The sequence below is a fragment of the Panicum virgatum genome, chromosome 2N (genome assembly GCF_016808335.1).
Source record: "Panicum virgatum strain AP13 chromosome 2N, P.virgatum_v5, whole genome shotgun sequence".
NCBI lineage: Eukaryota > Viridiplantae > Streptophyta > Magnoliopsida > Poales > Poaceae > Panicum > Panicum virgatum.
In genome coordinates, this window is record NC_053146.1 from 15,283,756 (window position 1) to 15,303,372 (window position 19,617).

General features: G+C 42.4%; 1 protein-coding gene across 2 annotated transcripts; it reads left to right on the plus strand.

Annotated features, from left to right (window-relative positions):
- The first annotated feature begins 682 nt into the window (after nt 1-682).
- LOC120658122 (calcium-dependent lipid-binding protein-like) lies at nt 683-18,294 on the plus strand. Of its 2 annotated transcripts, XM_039936336.1 has the most exons (12): nt 695-1,128; nt 1,338-1,439; nt 10,921-10,971; nt 11,810-11,930; nt 13,727-13,845; nt 13,936-14,034; nt 14,883-14,963; nt 15,049-15,131; nt 16,193-16,418; nt 16,840-17,007; nt 17,656-17,814; nt 17,848-18,294. In XM_039936336.1, the coding sequence occupies exons 1-12, from the start codon at nt 1,024-1,026 to the stop codon at nt 17,998-18,000; spliced, it is 1,467 nt and encodes a 488-aa protein (XP_039792270.1). In that variant the 5' UTR covers nt 695-1,023; the 3' UTR covers nt 18,001-18,294. The 2 variants fall into 2 exon arrangements, with proteins under 2 accessions (XP_039792269.1, XP_039792270.1); XM_039936335.1 differs by having other exon boundaries at nt 683-1,128; nt 17,656-18,294.
- Nucleotides 18,295-19,617: the final 1,323 nt, after the last annotated feature.

The following is a 19,617-nucleotide window of genomic DNA, read 5'->3' on the forward strand; positions in this document are numbered from 1 at the left end:
TTGGTTGAGCTCAAAATCTCTCGACACCACCTTAATTCTTGTACTAAAAAAAAGTATAGTGGGCTTGTGTGTCCTCAGGGACTGCGCATGCTTAGGAGCATCTACGTGTTTGGTTGATGCTACAGTGATTATCGAGAAATGAGAATCTTGTCCGCATGAAGTAATGAAGTATTAATGAAGTTTATTTGTCCGCATGAAGTAATGAAGTACTAAATGAAGTTTATTTGTAAAATTTTTTTAGGAATGAGTGTAATTTTTCGCGACGAATCTGATAATGGTAATTAATTAATGATTTGTTACAGTGATGCTATAATAATTATTTTTTAATCACACGGTCAAAGATCTTATTAAATTCGTCTCGTGAATTTACCAAGTAGTTCTGCAGGTAGTTTTGTAATTAGATTTTATTTAATACTACTAATTAGTGGTCAAAGATAAAAAAGATTTACCAAATTTTTTCACCAACCTAACCAAACATAGCAATTGATACACTACGTCAGGACAGTGACAACCGTTTCTTGTTTCCAAACTCGGTGGAGGAGTAAAACAAAAAGCAAGTGAAAGATCCAGCTCACGTGGCCCTCGGTTGCCTCCGCCCGCGGACACGCCGCGCCCGATGCCGACGCGCTGTTTTGTCCTAATCAACTCATCATTCTCAGATCGCCAAGTTGACCCCCCTCCTCCCTCTTTCAGCGGGTCTTCCTCGCCTCGGGGGTTACGCACACCGCCCTGCCGGCCCCCGCTCCAGCGAGCCACCAGCTCATCCCTCCCTCTCCCCTCCTGCTCGTTAATCACCCCACTAACCACGCAATTAATCCTCTCCCGGAACTCTCCCTCATTCCCCAGCCGCAAACCGCGAGCGCAAACCCCTCTTCCTCCTCTTCTTCTTCGCCTATAGACTAGACTCCTCGCGCCGCCCCCAGATCTCGGGGCCGCTCGCCGCCTCATGAGGTAGGAGGGGGGAGTCCGAGGCGCGCCGGGCGGAGTGGTGAGGTCAGGCGGCGTCGGCGCGGGGGCGGAGGGATGGGGCTCATCTCCGGGATGGTGATGGGGGTGCTGGTCGGCGTGGCCATCATGGCCGGCTGGAGCCGCGTCATGCTCCGGCGCAGCAGGAAGCGCATCGCCAAGGTGGGTTCGCGTGGAGGAGGGAGGGTCCGTGCCGTTGCTGCGGCGAGACGGGGAATGCCTCTTCGGTCTCTCGCTCGCTCGCTCGCGGCGCTGCGCTGGAGTTGGATTTGGCGTGGAGTAGTCTGTAGTCGTGTGTGACAGTGTGAGGTTTGGCTTCTCTGCGGATTCTCACCTTTTTTGCTGTCTGGGTCTCTCGTTCCTTGCTGCAGGCCGCGGATATCAAGGTGCTCGGGTCTCTCGGCAGGGACGACCTCAGGAAGCTGTGCGGCGACAACTTCCCCGAGTGGATATCCTTCCCGCAGTTTGAGCAGGTTAGAGGCACTCCTGCTACCAAAACGTCCCGTGCCCCTTGAACCGGGCCGTTCTGGCGTGGCCACTTCTGGGTTCTTCACAGGGTTTAAATCGTAGTAAATTTCCTCCTATTTTTCTGGGAGGAAAGGAAGTAAGTTGCCTGTACTTGTTAGAAGGAATAGCTTAACAAAAGTTTGTTGGTTTGCCTGTTTGGTGTCGGCAGAAGCTAACTAGTTGGACCAATGTATGTCTGGCTCAGTCCTGTTGCGTAATGAAACGAAAATGATAAGCATATATGATATATTGATCGTGTGGTTGGCGAGATAGCTGGGCTCTTAGTTTGTAGTTGACCCAATCACAGGTGGTATTGGTTTAGGGAGGGCTTGTCTTGGGTGCGATTGATATTTTGGGGTCACAATATTTGGACCAGCCAGCCGGCCACTAGGGTAGGTTTGAGCTCCTCGGTGCTATGCATAGCTGCTGTCAATATGATGCACAACCACTGTAGGTTCAGCTACTGGTGTTGTGAGTCTGTAATGAGGATGGGCCTACTCTTAGCATTAATCGTGAAACAGGGAGTCAAAGTATGCAAGGTTGAATTTCATTGCATAAGACTAACGGTAATTTCTATCCATGAAGGCATACGAAAAATACAACGAAGTGCATGGTTGGTATGAAACTTGTGCACCACCATCCATTATGATACAGTATATTAGGTAAAATATGTTATGGTCACTGGAAATCTGATATGCTACACGTTCTATGAACTTTACTTGGATCGAAAGAAAATAATTGCATCGTTCAAAGTTTATGTTGCACATCTGATGGAAATTTTTTTTGTATGTGTACTTGGCTGATAGAAGCTCTTTGAATTTCTGCTAAACATAATTCTTTACAGATATTGTAAGCACCGAATCTTGAGTGTGGAACTGGTACATTAGGTAGGTATGCATTGAAAAAAATGAGGCGTGTGATTTGTGTAGTGGCTTTCTTGTTGGCCATAAATAAGAGCACCAGAGGGTCAGAGTATGAGGAACCATTTTAATTGTCTTCAATTCAAACGAACATTTTGCTGTCCATTGAAGTTGAGAGCTAACATTTCATCAATCAGGCAAGCAACATGTTAGCACACAACTAAAATTCTGGATAGCAAGCAGGTACCGTTCATTTGGAGTGAAAACAACCCTGGTTCATGTGCAGAACATGTTTAATCCTTAGGCTTGATACCTCTGTTGCGAAATTGAAATTTAATTTCACCATCAGCTTCACATCAAACAAGCAAATTTCAACAAGGTTTCAAATTTGATTTGAAGTCAATCATCAAACATGACAACAAGCCAGCATTTCAAGCAGTGGTGCAGCCAGGATTCGAAAGTTGGGTATTCCCACTTTCGAAAAATAGAGCAGTTGAACAGTAAAAAAGTCCGCAATATGTCAGTACTAATAATCGTTAATTGAGGAAATAAAGCTACAAGTTGTAGTTGGCAATGCTTGGATGCAAAATGCCGCCGGCCGCCGCCTCTTGTTGACGCAAATTCTGGTCACACACTCGAATGTGCTAGAACGCGCAGCAAGATCGTCAAAACGATCAGCACCAGCAGCCTCTCTGCGCAGACCGGTCAGACCGGATATGCGGACCGGTGCTCCAAGGAGACGGCGAAAACCTAGGATCTCGAGCTCGGGAGGGATCCCGTCGGAGCTCGTGGATCTAGGGTTGCTCTGAGGTCGGTAGGCCACTCAGAACATCCTCGAACGCCGTAGAGACGAGCGAAGAACAGCAGAAGGGGTTGGAAAAGCTAGGGTTTGGAGGTAAAAAGTAGGATATGAGTTGTTGAATCGATTGGGATTACCCTCAATCGGCCGTGACCCTTCATATATATAGGGTGGGGAGGTCTGTACCCGTTAGGAGTCGGAACCCTATCAAATCCTGTGTCAAAATACAACTTCTAACTCGGACTGGGCGTTTCGGACCGGTCTGACCGCTCTGTACCGGTCTGACCGGTGAGACCGGGGTGGAGGTCTTCCGGGAGGCATAACTCCTTCATCCGGACTCCGAATTGGACGTTCTATATATGCATTTCGATCGTATCAACGAGATCTACGCAATGGTGCAGTCCAATTTGCAATTTGACAAACTTGTCTAGACCGGTTTAAGGGAGATGTCTAACCGATCTTCCCAGATTGTCTAGAAAACCTTAACCGTGCCAATTTTGGGTGTCAACATATGCCCCCCTGTTTTTTGGTAAAGCTTGCGTTCCAAGAAACATTTCTCCAAGCCCAAAAATGCACTTGAACAATGAGAAGCACCTACGCACCAATCACGTATTGCTTTCAAGAACGATATCATATATCGGCCATGTCATCTTGTGCAAGTGAGACAAGTCTGAGTATATACAATCTCGGCTGTGAATCATGCCCTTCAAAGGAACTACTTCGGTCTATTTAGTACAATAATCTGTAGGAACTAATACGAAGCAATGTCTCTTTGAAGATGGAGGATTAATTTAAATAATGAAATCCAATCCTCAACCTCGGAACGATCATGATTTGATAATAGGATGTATCATCACAGCGGGCACCAAACCGCTGACATTCTTCACACCCCTTTATACTGCTTGAAACAATCAGACATCATGGTAAACTAACACAAACCGGCTCTTTTAAACAATCACTTCATCTTAGGAGCCGATTGAGGTGTACCACAAATGTCTCCATGAACTTTGCCTATGGCAACCCTGGTCTGATCCGAGCTCAAACATTTAAGAAATAGATCTTCGGCTGTTCAACGATAAAGCTTATCATCGACTAAAATGTTTTTGAGTGTTATTCGCCGAATATCCCAGGATCTTTAGATAGGAGATTATATGAACCCTCCAGTACTAATCTTCAGCTTTAGTGATGAATCACCTTTCATAGCCGAATTGGTGTCTCCAATAGTATGGGCAGTCAGACCGATCTCATGACCGGTCAGACCGGTCTGGGCGGTCAGACCGGTTGCATCGACCGGTCGAACTGGTTCGTCCATAACCTGCAACTCGGCTTTTACTTGCATCGGCTTTCAAATATGAAAATATGTCTTCACAATTGCTTAGCCAGATGCTTGCTTAACCAGAATAATAGCCTGTCCATTCTCTTCCCTTGGTATATATCTTATAACAAATTCATCAAAGGAAGAAATAATATCGAGCCACTTGTCAAGATATGCATTTAAATATCCATTACATCATTAGCATACCTTGAATACTTGCTGCACCATCAGAAGTGAATCACCAAAGGTTTCAACATGTTTCTCGCCCATAGATTGCAGAAATTCCAAGCCAAATAAGAGTGCTTCATACTCAACTTGATTATTTGTGCAATTCTCTTTTGATCGGTTTGAGAACTAAAAAAATAGCACCATTCAGAGAAATAAGAGCAGTACCAATTCCTTAATCATCATCACAAACCGATCCATCGAAGTATAATTTCTATGGTGTGCAAGTATAGCCGATTTCCAAACTATGCTTATCATTAATCCGATGCTCAACAATAAAATCCGCTACAATTTGGCTTCTCATAGATTTCAAGGATTCACAAGCCAAATCATATTCAACTAAAGCATAAGCTCACTTACCGATTGTACCACTTAAAATTGGCTTTTGTAACATACTTGAGCACATCGGCTTGACATACTACTATGCGAGTACTAGATAGTAGATAATGCCTCAATTTGGTACAAGCATAATAGAGAGACAAATATAATTTCTCAGTAAAAGTGTACCTTTTCTCCGAATCAATAAGTCGTCGGCTTATATATGTGATGACATACTCCTTGACTTCGGTTTCTTGAGTCAAAACAGCCCCAATGACCTTGTCTTCAACAGCCATATAAAGCCTGAAAGGAACCCCTCTCCTAGACGTCTTGAGAACCGGAGGTGAAGACAAATATTGCTTGATCTTTTCAAATGTCTCCTGCTGTTTTGCCCCCCAAGTAAATTCAGTTTCATCCTTTAACCGAAGGATAGAAGTAAAAATATCGATCTTTCCAGACAAGTTAGATATAAATCTTCTTAAGAAATTCACCTTGTCCAGAAACTTTTGCAAATCTTTCAACTTGAGCGCCACTTGCAAACCGATCTCTTGAATAAAAACTTTGTGAGGTAAATTATCATTTGCCAATATTTTGCCCCCCGAGCACTTAAATGTCGTTGAGCTCCATATTGCTGTGCTTTTGGTGTAACCTCATGATCCAATAGCTCTTCATCGCCCTGTACTGAGAATGCTAGCGGTGTTTCTCCATCGCAAGGAACCGAAACGGGCATTGCCAATTCGGCTTTCTGCTCTGCTGCAACCTCAACCGGTCTGACCGGTTGCTCTGGGCGGTCAGACCAGTCGCTTGTACCGGTCAGACCGGTCGCCTGAACCGGTTTGATCGGTCGTGCTGGCTGGTCAATTGCTTTGACCCGTCATACCTTGCCCTGAGGGACCATAGGTCTGTAGTGGTTGAATTTTTATCCCTCAGCCTCTTGAACTCAAGCTCCTCCTGAGCACGGAGACGCTGCAGCTTCCTTTTTTGAGTACGAGTCAACCCTGGAGGACACCATCTTGGTTGAAAGTACCTTATGTTAAACTACTGCTGCTAGCCTCATGATCATTAGCCATGATCGACCTTTGGATAGAAGGATTTACCGATTTACCAAGAACCATCGGTCTTGTACCTGCATCACTGACAACCATTTTGATATTGCCGATCTGCACAACATCATCGACTTTAGCTTTCTCTGGATTAATGGTGGGTTGTACCTCTTCTTTCTTCTCCTTGACATGATAAACCTGTCTTGGAGAATGAACTTTGCCTGGCCTCTGATGAGACCGGTATGACCGGTCAGTGATGACCGGTCTGACCGGTGCAGGCTGCCGCCTCTGACCTGATTGGTGGTGTCTCAATCGGTCGTGCACTAGTTGTGTCATCTTGCTGAACATAGGCCTTCTGTGATTCTCCTCCCTGTGGTGAGATGGTGGGTATAGCATTGGATAACAATACATCCAAATTCCTTCATGCCCCCATGCAGGATAAGAAAAACCCGATGCCGATGACGCCCATAGCATAGTAGCACACACCTTCTGAGAGGGGAACACTGTAGTGCTATCACCCCTACGCTTGCTGGATTCTCCCCTAGGAGAAGAACACTTGCCTCGATGCGGAGGTGAACTTGATTCCTTTTTTAGTGGCCGATCTTTTGGAACGGCTTTTGTGTACTTGTTCAGTAGCTGAGCAAAGGTGAGCTTCTGCTTTGTAAAACTCCCCTGCACCTTTGACACATTAACCTTCCGAGTACCTCTTCCGAGCGCTTAGGCTTGAAAGTTCTGGGCCAACCTTTTGTCTGACCGGTTTGACCGGTTGAAGCGACCGGTCGTGCCTGGGAAGCAGGCCGACTCGTGTCTCGTGAGGAACTCTCTTGCCCCCCGGGCCTTGAAGCTTTGACAGTGATCTTCAGTGACTCCTTTCCATCAGGAGTCTTCTCCATCGTCACTTCCCTAGTCTGAATCTTGTCATTGACATTCTTCGGCCTTGGCTCACCAATGATAACATTTTTTCCATTTGCTCCTTCGGCTTGTTCTGGCCGAATGAGTACCTTGGCATTATCCAGATCAATGGTATGGACAGGGGATGATGCCTTGCCATCTTGCATCTCATGCATTGCCAATCGTCCTTCATTAACGGCCGATTGGATTTTTCGACGAAAGATATTGCAATCATTAGTTGCATGAGAAAAAGTATTATGCCATTTGCAATATGCATGCTGTTTTAGCTCCTCAAGCGGCAGTATGGCATGAGACAACTTGATGTTTCCGCTTCTAAGTAATTCATCAAATATACGATCACATTTAGAAACATCAAATGTGAAACGAACATGTTCTTGCCGATTCTTTGGAATCGGCTTAAGCGATGAACAAGAACATGGCTTAGCTTTTGATGGCCATATGAATTCAGCAACTTTTTCTCATCGTCTGAATCAGATTTACAATCAACATGTATGAACCGATGAGTATTATGGGCATCTTTTGCGTTCTGGAGTCTAAATTCTAAACCCAAGATTTTCATGTGCAAATAATTAACAGTGTGGTACTTAAAGCCTTCGAGTTCCTTTTTCAAATAAGAATACAAACCATCAAAAGCCAAATCAGTCAATTCCTTTTCAGAAACTGTTAAATTGAAGCATCGATTTTTTATATTTTTAAACCTTCGGAAGTAATCCGAAGCAGCCTCATCTTGGCCTTGTCTAACCGATGTCAAATCCGACAGCTTAGCTTCATTGTGCCCATTATAAAAATGATCATGAAACTTACGTTCCAACTGATTCCAAGATTGAATAGAATTCGGTGCCAATGAAGAAAACCAAGAAAAAGCGGTTCCAGTCAAAGATAATGAAAATAAGCGAATGCGCAAAGCCTCATGGAAACCAGCTTTTCCCAGTTGTAAGATATATTGGTCAATGTGCTCCCAAGATGCTCTATTATCATCACCACTAAATTTCACAAAATTAGAAACACACCAACCAGCAGGAAAAGGAACCAAATCAAATTCAGCAGGATATGGCTTTTGGTACAATGTAGAATTACATATATCCACACCGAATTTGGTTTTCATCGCATTAGCCGGATCCTCTTTTAACCTAGCGGGATCGGCTACGCATCTACCACTCGTAGATGCATGTGATACAGAAGTAAGACGATGTTCTATAGGATCATCTTGTAGTACCATCGTCTGAACCGAACTTATCGGTGCATGCCCCACAGATTTTCCATGTACATTATAAAAAATCGGTTCATGTGGAGAACCAGATTCTGGTGAAGGAGAAGGCTGCACACAATTTGTGAACTCATCAGTTCGGCTAAGGGTTGCCGAGCAAGGAGTAGACGTGTTTGGTGTAGATGTTACTGGGCTGACTACCATCGCACCGGTCTGACCGGTCTGTTGGACCGGTCTGACCAGTCCAGCAGTATTTGGCTGTACCAGTTGCAATGGTGATGTTTGCCCTGCAAAATAGTTCGTTGGCATGCCATATAGTTGTTCTTGAACATATGCTGGCGTAGCCGATGAATTAGTAGTTTGGAAAGCACAATTATCATCTACAGATTTACCTTTTTTCATGATATCTAATTGATCCTTTAAATCATTCATGGGCTTATATATATCAGCAATCTTATCCATAATAGATGATAATTGGCTAAACAAGTCGGAAGATGAAGTGCTTACATCGCTTATTACCTCGACTTGCTTATTCTTGAGCGTGAAGGAGGGCATCACGAAGTCTTGAACCCTCGTGACCTGGCCTTGCTGATTTTTCTTGAATCCCTTCAAGAATTGTGCTCTGAAGTGCTCCCTGACCACCAAGTACTCTTGGTGCTTCTCCTCGCTGAGTTCCTCAATAGATGTGGAGATGTTACCTTCATCGAGGTCGGTGATGACGCCCATCTTTTTTTAGAACTAGATTAGATCGGTTTGAAAACCAGATTAATCGTCCTCAGCGGAGTCGCCAAAAAGTATGTTGACGCAAAATCTGGTCACACACTCGAATGTGCTAGAACGCGCAGCAAGATCGTCAAAACGATTAGCACCAGCAGCCTCTCTGCGCAGACCGGATATGCGGACCGGTGCTCCAGGGAGAGCGAAAATCTAGGATCTCGAGCTCGGGAGGGACCCCGTCGGAGCTCGTGGATCTAGGGTTGCTCTGAGGTCGGCAGGCCACTCAGAACATCCTCGAACGCCGTAGAGACGAGCGAAGAACAGCAGAAGGGGTTGGAAAAGCTAGGGTTTGGAGGTAAAAAGTAGGGTATGAGTTGTTGAATTGATTGGGATTACCCTCAATCGGCCGTGGCCCTTCATATATATAGGGTGGGGAGGTCTGTACCCGTTAGGAGTCGGAACCCTATCAAATCCCGTGTCAAAATACAACTCCTAACTCGGATTGGGCGTTTCGGACCGGTCTGACCGCTCTGTACCGGTCTGACTGGTCAGACCGGGGTGGAGGTCTTCCGGGAGGCATAACTCCCTCATCCGGACTCCGAATTGGACGTTCTAGATATGCATTTCGATCGTCTTGACGAGATCTACGCAATGGTGCAGTCCAATTTGCAATTTGACAAACTTGTCTAGACCGGTCTGACCGGTCTTCCTAGATTGTCCAGAAAACCTTAACCGTGCCAATTTTGGGTGTCAACACCTCTCACTTGGCGACCTGCCGCTGTTGGCCGAGGGGTTGCAGCCTATGAAGCACAAGCATGAGGCCCCGAGCCAACCGTCTGCCGCCGTCGCGCCTTGCCATCACGGAAGCCGGAGGCCGATTCCAATCCTCCCGTCGCTCGGTGCCTTGGTTAATCGTTATCTAGGGCTTAGGATTTGCTGATTTGGGGCAGGGATTCAATTTCGCGAGTTGGGGAAAGATGCCGAGCGGATGAGTGCTGAGAGACCGAGGGATAGATCGATAGACGAGAGAGAGGAGTCCTGGAGGCTAGGGGATCGATTTGTGGGCTGATGGGCCTTTTGGGCTGGCTTGGTGGGAGAATTTAAGCCTAACACCATATGTATTTGTGTATAAGTTGAAGTATACTTGATTTTCTGTAAGAAATGTTGGGTATTCCCGGGAATACAGAGGCATCAAGCTGCCTCCGCCCCTGATTTCCAGGCATCCGATTTCGGTCACCTGGGGCTGGGATCGCTGCTCAACCAGCTAGCTGCCTGCCAGAGCTTGATCCAAACACGCCCAGCATGCGGTGCTACAAAGATGAAGAAGCTTTTGCTCATGAGCATGAATTCTAAGATGTGACACAGAGTGACTAGAGGAGTTTATGCCTGGTCCATATGCATCCACTGCTTTGGGTTAATGAAATGGATGGAGTAGTGGCGGAGAGAAGCTTGGAACCCTGGCAGCTTGGCCCCTTGTTCCACTGCTTAGTCAATCGAACAAAAGGCATTGATTTTGTACATTCAGCGGCCATGTCTGCTTAATGTTTTCCTAGATAAATGAGTGCTTAATTCAGGGTAAACTTGTCAGTAGTTCCCTGTCGTCATAGGGAAGTTCTGAACACAAGTCTTGGGTGTTAATTACTAACAAATGAAACATTTAATAGTGATCCAACACAGAACGGTGTTTTCTACAAAGTGAGGGAAGTGGAAGGGTGTAATATTTTATTCCCCAGCTCTTACATCATTACAGGACTAAGGAAGTAACAACTGTTGAATTTTGTATATTTAGATTTTTTTTTACTTGTATTCCCTCACACTGTTATGTTATGATGATTGGTTTGACTGTGTCTACTGTTATGATATCTTGGCGGTGCATAGAGTTTGTGTTAGTTTTTTCTCTTTCGTACAGAACATTCTGTACTTACAAGATCGAAATGATCATGACTTTTGAACATTATCTTATTAGTTCTTTTTTTTTGGTGAGAGAAGCTGTTCGTGGTCATTTGTGCATCATCTGATCTGCAAAATTAATATTTAATTGTTTGCCACAGGTGAAATGGCTGAACAAGCATCTAAGCAAACTTTGGCCATTTGTTGCAGAAGTAAGTTCAGAGTTTTTTGGGTCTTAGTTATAGTTATGCAAAATACTTTGCTTATTGTAAATCCTTTCTAGTAATGATAATACATGTACTATTCCATTATAGTGATTTTTATTCCTCGTATGATGTTTCATCTTACAGTTGATTTTCCAATTGGTGTGTCTAATTGTATTCCTTATTATTTTTTATTTTGTTGATGATGTTATTGTTATGCCTACCTGACCTCTTAAATCTGTTGTCAATTGAGAACAATAGAATTTTCTGAGCGTGAAAAAATAACTAGGTTTTGGTCATTTGGAGTCTCCATTTTGTTTCTATCAAGTGTCCACATCTTAGGCTAGTATAACATTCAAATTGGATTTGAGTGTAATCATACGGACAATTGAATGATCATGTACATGTCATTTTCTATGCAATTAATTGCTCTTTGGGTAAGGTGACCGGCGATTGGGTTAAGATTTGATTCAGACCAACCCTATCCATCCGATTCCTATTCACTGAAAAATAATAATATGAGACATGTTAAGCTGTCCTGCATATATAAAATTTCGAATTTGTACCTTATGAGTACAGTTTCGGTCAGGGATGGATAGAGTAAGCCATTTGGTTATCCATATTTGTTAGCTAAGACATGCCTAGCTGTCTGTTTTACTGCATTCTCGTGCCCTAAGACATATTGGCTAGCAATACCGATGTTCAGAGTAAGCTGTTTGCTTATCCATCTTTGTTAGCTTACGCATGCCTACCTGTCTGTTTTGCTACATTCTTATGGCCTAGGACATATTGTCTAGCAATATTGATGTTCATAAGCCCTATGTGCTAAACTTGAAATTTGGTTTAGGCTGCAACAGCAGTGGTTAAGGAGTCCGTTGAACCACTGCTAGATGATTACCGGCCTCCAGGAATAAAATCTCTGAAGTTCAGCAAATTTTCTCTGGGAACCGTGTCACCAAAAATAGAAGGTTTTCCTAGTTTATATGTTTGATATTCAATTTTATTTGTCTCATGTTTAGCTTCTTCTTTGGTGCATACACTTTTCTCACCATCGAAAATTTCTCACAATATTTTTTTTCCAATATGCAAAAGGAAAAAAAAAAGTTCATTCAGTCCTAGCGTGAAGACAACTCTCAATTTATGTTGATAATAGAAGCAACATATCTTTAAATAACTTGGTTGTTCGTATGTATATGTTAAAATACAGCAAATTTTTAAATCAGCACCTGAACAAAAAGAGCTTCCAGGAAAAGGTGTTTTTTAAACTGTCTAAGAGACTGGGCTTCTTTCTATATGATAAAAGTGTTTATACACAACATTGACATTCAGCCTGTAAATCTTGGGAAATCATTATCATAATTGACATTATCTCCTATCGGAGATTGATCGGCTGAAATCATTCAGACTCAATACAACAACAACAACATAGCCTTTTTTTCCCAAGCAAGTTGGGGTAGGCTAGAGATAAAATCCAAAAGAAATAAAGGTCATGGTTCAGGCACATTGATAGCTAGTCTTCAAGCGCTCCTCTCCAAAGCTATCTCTTTAGAGATATTTCAATCCTTAAGGTCTCTCTTAACCGACTCATCCCAAGTCAGTTTAGGTCTACCTCTACCCCTCTTTACATTATCGACCCACTCAAGAACCCCACTACTGCACCGGCGCCTCAGGAGGCCTCCGTTGGACATGTCCAAACCATCTCAGCCGATGTTGGGTAAGTTTCTCCTCAATTGGTGCCACCCCGACCCTATCCCGAATAGCTTCGTTTCAGACTCTATCCCTCCTTGTGTGCCCGCAAAACCACCGCAACATCCGCATCTCTGCTACACTTAGTTGCTGGATATGTCGCCTTTTTGTAGGCCAACATTCAGCACCGTATAACATCGCCGGGCGAATTGCTGTCCTATAGAACTTGCCTTTTAGCTTTTGTGGCACCCTTCTGTCACAAAGGATGCCAGAAGCTTGACGCCATTTCAACTAGCCAGCTGAAATTCTATGCTTAACATCTTCATCAATGTCGCCATCCTTTTGTAGCACCGATCCTAAATACCGAAAAATATCCTTCTGGGCCACCACTTGCCCATCTAGAGTAACGTCTCCCCCCTCATGTCTAGTCGCGCTGAAATCACACATCATGTACTCGGTCTTGGTCCTACTAAGTCTAAACTCTTTCGACTCTAACGTGTGTCTCCACAGCTCTACCTTCCTATTAATCCCTGCCCTACTCTCGTCAACTAGTACCACATCATCAGCAAAGAGCATACACCAAGGGATCTCACCTTGTATATCCCTTGTGACCTCATCCAGCACTAAAGCAAATAAATAAGGGCTCAAAGCTGACCCTTGGTGTAGGCCTATGTTAATAGGAAAGTCAGTGGTGTCGTCATCACATGTCCGGACAAACGTCGTCGCATCCTTGTACATATCCTTGATGAGGGTAATGTACTTAGTTGGGACTTTGTGCTTTTCCAAGGCCCACCACTCAGACTCAATGAAAAAAAATTCCTAGAGATTAGCAGTGACAAATACATGTCAAGTAGTTGGGTTTCCAGTATTTATACTTGATGTAATTCTCATTCCTGAAGTCAACTGTGTGGAATAGTATAGAACTTCCATGGTTAATTGAGTTTGTGATTTGATATTAGTAATGCCATGCAAACGTAAATTGTGTTTATCATGTATATCATATTGAATCTTGCTGCAGGACTTCATAAAGATGACTTAAAGTATGATGTGTTTTGTTTGTTTGTTGTGATTTCTGTAGGTATTCGTATTCAAAATCTTCAGCCAGGCCAAATCATAATGGATATAGATTTCCGTTGGGGTGGTGATCCAAGCATAATCCTAGCTGTTGATGCTGTAGTTGCATCACTACCTATTCAGGTTTCATCTTTTTGATCTTCACCACATGATGATTTTTGGAGACAACTTTTCTTGACTAGAAGTTCTTACATATTACCAACCAACTTGCAGCTCAAGGATCTTCGGGTCTATACTATCATACGTGTTGTGTTTCAACTGTCAGAAGAGATTCCTTGCATATCTGCTGTTGTGGTGGCTCTCCTTGCTGATGCAAGTTCTACTAACCAATTTCGGTTACTACCTACTTTTTTAATCTGATGTTTTAGATTTTCAGTACACTTACCAGATTTCCTTATTAAACCTACATCTTTCGCAACATATTCAACTATAGTGCCTACCTTTCCGCAACAGTTAAGCTTTTGAATGGACTGGAGGTGCATGAAACTCAATATGCCTTGAAAGTCCAAGGTCCTAAATTTGGGACTTGGCGAACAAACTTTGAATCCATTTTTGTGTTGAAGTTAATTGCCCACCTTTTCTGAATAGCTTTAGCTATTGCATGAACCAATTGCTGCATGAAATTCAACATTACATCATTAATTTTTTGATATCTCCTAAACTATCCAATAATCTGAGTGGCTGATGAGCAACTATATTAAATATTGTAAAATGCATATATTAAAAGAGGTTGGGCAAATTAGGAAAATGTAGTCATTTGCTCTCAGAAATCGTATAAAATCAGATTAAAAAAAAGAGTACTCTCACGCTCCTGAAACTTCAATGAGAAAAGATAATGGAGGAACCACTATTTATTTGGTGAATAATGATGCTATGAGCATCCCTTTAATCATGATGATAACATGAATTCTCATTTGGGAACATTTATTCATGATATCTCGCATCTTGTTCCTGCAATTTATTTTTACATTTTTTCCTGCACATTTTGAATCCAAAAATTGATCTGGAGGTTGACTGACAAGGACATTGTGTGGAAGTGGACATAAAATGGGACAAAAATTGACAATGCCACCTGGATTTATTTCAATATTGAACAAGAAATTTTAACTGATTCTTGCTTTTCCTGTGTGCTTCTTTTAATTGGGTTCTTTGTGCTTCAGCCAGAGCCAAAAATTCAGTACACCCTGAAGGCCATTGGAGGAAGCCTAACCGCAGTTCCTGGACTTTCTGACATGATTGATGTATGGTGACTAGACTAGTTTGAACGTTCTAGTCCTGCCAACAACTGAATATAAATGTAACCATGATTCCTCTACCTTTGATTAGGATACTGTCAACTCAATTGTTTCTGATATGCTCCAGTGGCCACACAGGCTAGTTGTTCCACTTGGTGTTAATGTTGATACAAGGTGAGTTTCTTCAACGTATTATTTGCGCTCTTCTTTTTCTTTACCATCTTAGAACGCGCAATGCAGTTATTAAACAAAAAATGAGCTCAAAAAAGATTAAGCTGAGTTTTGCTGACTATGAAAATGTGAGTACGGTACTACTCAATTATGTTGATTGTAAAAATGGAAATTTGAAAGAGCAGTGCTATACATCGGACTGCATCGTCCAACGCTGCTCATCTAACCAATCAGTGTCATCATTTTTTTATGTCGTACGTCCAGGTAAAGAGCACGAAACTGTAGTTGTAAATGGGCCAGACAGTTGGGTTGGGGACATGTAGTCATTCTCAACTTGAAAATGGCACTGCAATGTTGCAGACAGTAGGCATGCTGATTACAGAATGCAGTTTCGAGATGCATGCATAATATTCCCTGGTTCTACAGTGGCATATGCAAGTGGCCATAGTTAACCGCTAGGTTGCAGTGGTATATTTATAATAGGCTTGTTTACTATTTCTTCAAAGAATATGATTAAGCTAGTTTGATTAAATTAGCTCTATCCTTTTTGTTTCCTGAAAGAAAAGACCCTACCTTTTTTGAAGGATCTAAGAAAAATTTGATGCATTAATCTAGCAAGGTTCCAACAGTAGAAGACAAAATTTAAAGGGGAAGGTGATTTCTACAAATCACACGACTAGTATGAAGGATTTGTTTATGATTCATCTCACTGCCTGAATGAGCCAATCTGTATGGCACTGTTCAGCTGTAATATACTGTCACTAGAAAAGAGTTTGTCATGCACCATTGTCCTAGAGTTCCCAAAATTTTTCTTAAACATCATGATAGCAAAGAGATCCACATCCACTGCGGTCAGACGTTAAGACTGCAGTCGCAGCTAGATACTAATTATTATGGTAATCAATCGTATATATTTTGATTTATGAACCATTTTAAGTATTTCTTGCTAGCTTAGAAGGAAGAGGTAATGATAATTATAGTTTCTTTATGCCTAGCTGGAAATGGTTTTGTATCAGATCCCCTTCGCAGTTGGTTGACTTGTACTGCCTGTTCTTTCTCTACAGTGATCTGGAGCTTAAACCTCAGGGAAAACTTTCTGTTACTGTGGTAAAAGCAACTTCTTTGAAAAACAAGGAGTTGATTGGTAAATCAGATCCTTACGTGAAACTGTATGTGCGACCAATGTTTAAAGTCAAAACAAAAGTCATAGATGACAACCTGAATCCAGAATGGAATGAAACATTTGAGCTGATTGTCGAAGACAAAGAAACCCAATCTGTCATTTTTGAGGTAATTCTATATCTCTATATGAGTACTCTTTCTATATCATGTTCAAATGTATGCCATTTTCTTTTGTCATTTACGTTTAAGGCTTCAGAAAACACTCAGAAGTAAGGATTATATTAATTAAAAAGGGCACTAATGAACAATCCGTGATAACATTATCTAGCTCATCTTTTATCCTGGTAATAAAGCCTCTAGCGTACTGATCATTTGATGAAGTCTTGTGGATGGCTGATAAAGTTTGCATGGAGCAAACAGTTTTCATTTCTAAACTAGTTCTCTGTGGAGGCTTACTAGAAATGGCTTACATCACTGGAAGAAAAAATGACCTTGTCAAAGTGCCTGGCTTCATAATTATGCTTTTCATATTGTTAACACCTATAATCCGATCTTCTGAATTTAAATATGTTCACGGTGGATTTCACAGGTTTACGATGAAGACAAACTTCAGCAAGACAAAAGACTTGGTGTGGCTAAACTAGCACTGAACAGTCTTGAACCTGAGATCACCCGTGAAGTCACTCTGAAGCTGCTGCATTCAGTAGATCCACTTAAAAATAGGGATACCAAGGATAGAGGCACATTGCATCTTAAGGTTAGTGTGGTTTTTATATATTCTTTTACATCTTTGACCTTAACATATCTTTTTTGTGCAAGCTAAAGATCCTACAGGATCTGTGAACAAGAAATGCATCTGTGCTACATAGACATGTCCTTTTCTGTTTGCCCATCAACATTACTAATCCAGCTTAGTATTTCTTAATCTATCCTGTCATATAATCTTATATGGTTTGGAAAAATCCATATGATACACACCAACCAAGCTTCCCAGGGCCTCCAGATTGAGAGCAAACCATCCAGATGTGTGTGGCAGCCACATTTGACATATTGCTTTGTGTCTTGTCTGGATCTCCTGCTAAATACCCTTGGCCTGACTTGCTCCACTCCCCCGTCCTAATTTCTGACTTGCCGGCCCGGCAAAGGCTGCTGCAAATGAATTGCACATGAACCCTAAAGTATTAGCCTTTACTTTGCCATTATAAACTCTCCATTTGTCTGTAGAAGTTATTGGTTTGTCTATTTACCTAGGCTTGGTGAGGAACAGGCTTCCAAATTTTGAATCTCTAGATTTATAGGCGTTTGAAATCTAGATGGTTGCATCTGCATGGTGGAAACATTGGTAGTTGGCCCGAAATTTGTACGATTAATATGATGGTGCTGATATATTGTTTCAACCCTTCAGGTCATGTATCATCCGTTTACAAAAGAAGAGCAACTTGAAGCCCTAGAGGCGGAAAAGCAAGCCATAGAAGAGAGGAAGCGTCTGAAGGAGGCTGGGATAATTGGTAGCACAATGGATGCAGTTGGTGGCGCTGCATCACTAGTTGGTTCTGGTGTTGGCGCTGGCGTGGGGCTTGTTGGATCTGGTATTGGTGCTGGCGTCGGGCTTGTTGGCTCTGGTATTGGTGCAGTCGGCAGTGGCCTTGGTAAAGCCGGAAAGTTCATGGGCAAGACTGTGGCAGGGCCTTTCAGCATGTCCCGCAAGAACGGCAGCAGCTCTGCTGCTCCCCAGCCTGATCAAGCGTAGTCTGATGTACAGTGAAAGACAATTCCCATTTGTCACAGGGTTACCGTTCTACTTTCTGTAAACCTGCGAGGTTGCAATCTCTAGGATTATACGGAGTTTTGTGTTTGCATTTCAGCGACCTGCCATCCACGGCGCTGGTTATATGAAATATCTGCTGGTTTATTTTGTTCGCTGTAATGGAGCTTTTATATATAGTATAGAGATTACTGTAAATTAGATCGCTTCGACAGACTGATGTAACAACGCCGTCCTATTGAAGTTTAAGGAAAGCCTATGATGTGCCAGTCCCGTTCATGTTAAATGTTATTATCTCGTTGGTTTTCTTTGGTCTATTTATATTCGGGTGAGTGGAAGATGGACGGGGGAAACTATAATCAGTTTTAATTTTTTTTCCATAATATAATCTCAAATAACAATCTCGGCGGGGGAGGCGCCCGCCGGCCCGGGCCACGTCGCCCGAAAATCTGCCGCCCGTACAATGTTGAGCGGCTGGTTTCCGTCGTCGCGTAAGGCTTGCTCCAATGGTTCCTTGGGAACCGCCCCCACCCGAGTTTGGGGGGGGGGGGGGGGGCGGATTTCTTCCAACGGATCCCTCCAAAGTTCCCCTACTGTAGGGGGGAGTTGAAACTCTTTTTATATATAGGGTGAATTTCAATTCTCCCTATATTCTAATCGCACCGTTTTTTCACGATATTAATTTTGTTTGAGCTCCGTAACATAATGATAATGTGTATAATGACAGTATAAATACTGTATGATTTTTTTAAATTCAAAAACGATAAATAAATAGTTAGTTAATGAGTGATAGTATGTTTGAGGGGAGTTGGAGAGGAGGAATGGTCAGAGATAGCCGGCCAATCCAGCAGCTGATGCGTGCTCTTTTGCATGACGCGTGTTCTTTTACTGCTGTACTGGCTCGTCTGACAGTGACTCACCGGGGTGGCTTGCAATCGAGCGAGGATAAATTCTAGGTGCCGTCAATCGGCTATTTCTTTTCCCCTCTCTCTTTCCTTCGATCTTGTTTAGTTGCTTCGTATAAAATTTTTGAAAAAAAATCTTTTCACATTTGATCTATTAAATATAGACTAATCACAAAATTAATTACAAAACTCATCTATATACTACGAGATGAATTTATTAAAATCAATTAATTTATCATTAGTACATGTTTATTGTACAAATTTATTATCTAATCACGAACTAATTAGAGTCATAGATTCGTCTTGCAATTTACAAGCAATTTGTGAAAACCGATTTTTTTCGTCTATATTTAATACGCCATGCATGTGCCCAAAAATTGATGTGATTGATACGTAAAGTTTTTCACTGGCAAGTGTAGGATAAATTTTGGCTGTTCTTAATTGGCCGGTAAGAATAGTAATATAGATTGATGTGTCAAGCACCTAAAAAATGAAGTGATTTATTTTTTAATTCTACACCAGTATACGCAGAGCATGAACATCAAACAGCAGCCTACTGGAAGACTGATTTTTTTTTTTTTGCGAGGGTACTGGAAGACTGATTTAACATCTTCCTGGCACAAGTCGTAGTAAATCAAAGTTGTAGCATACATAATCCTATCTAATATATGTAGACTGAACACGATTCAACTTAAAT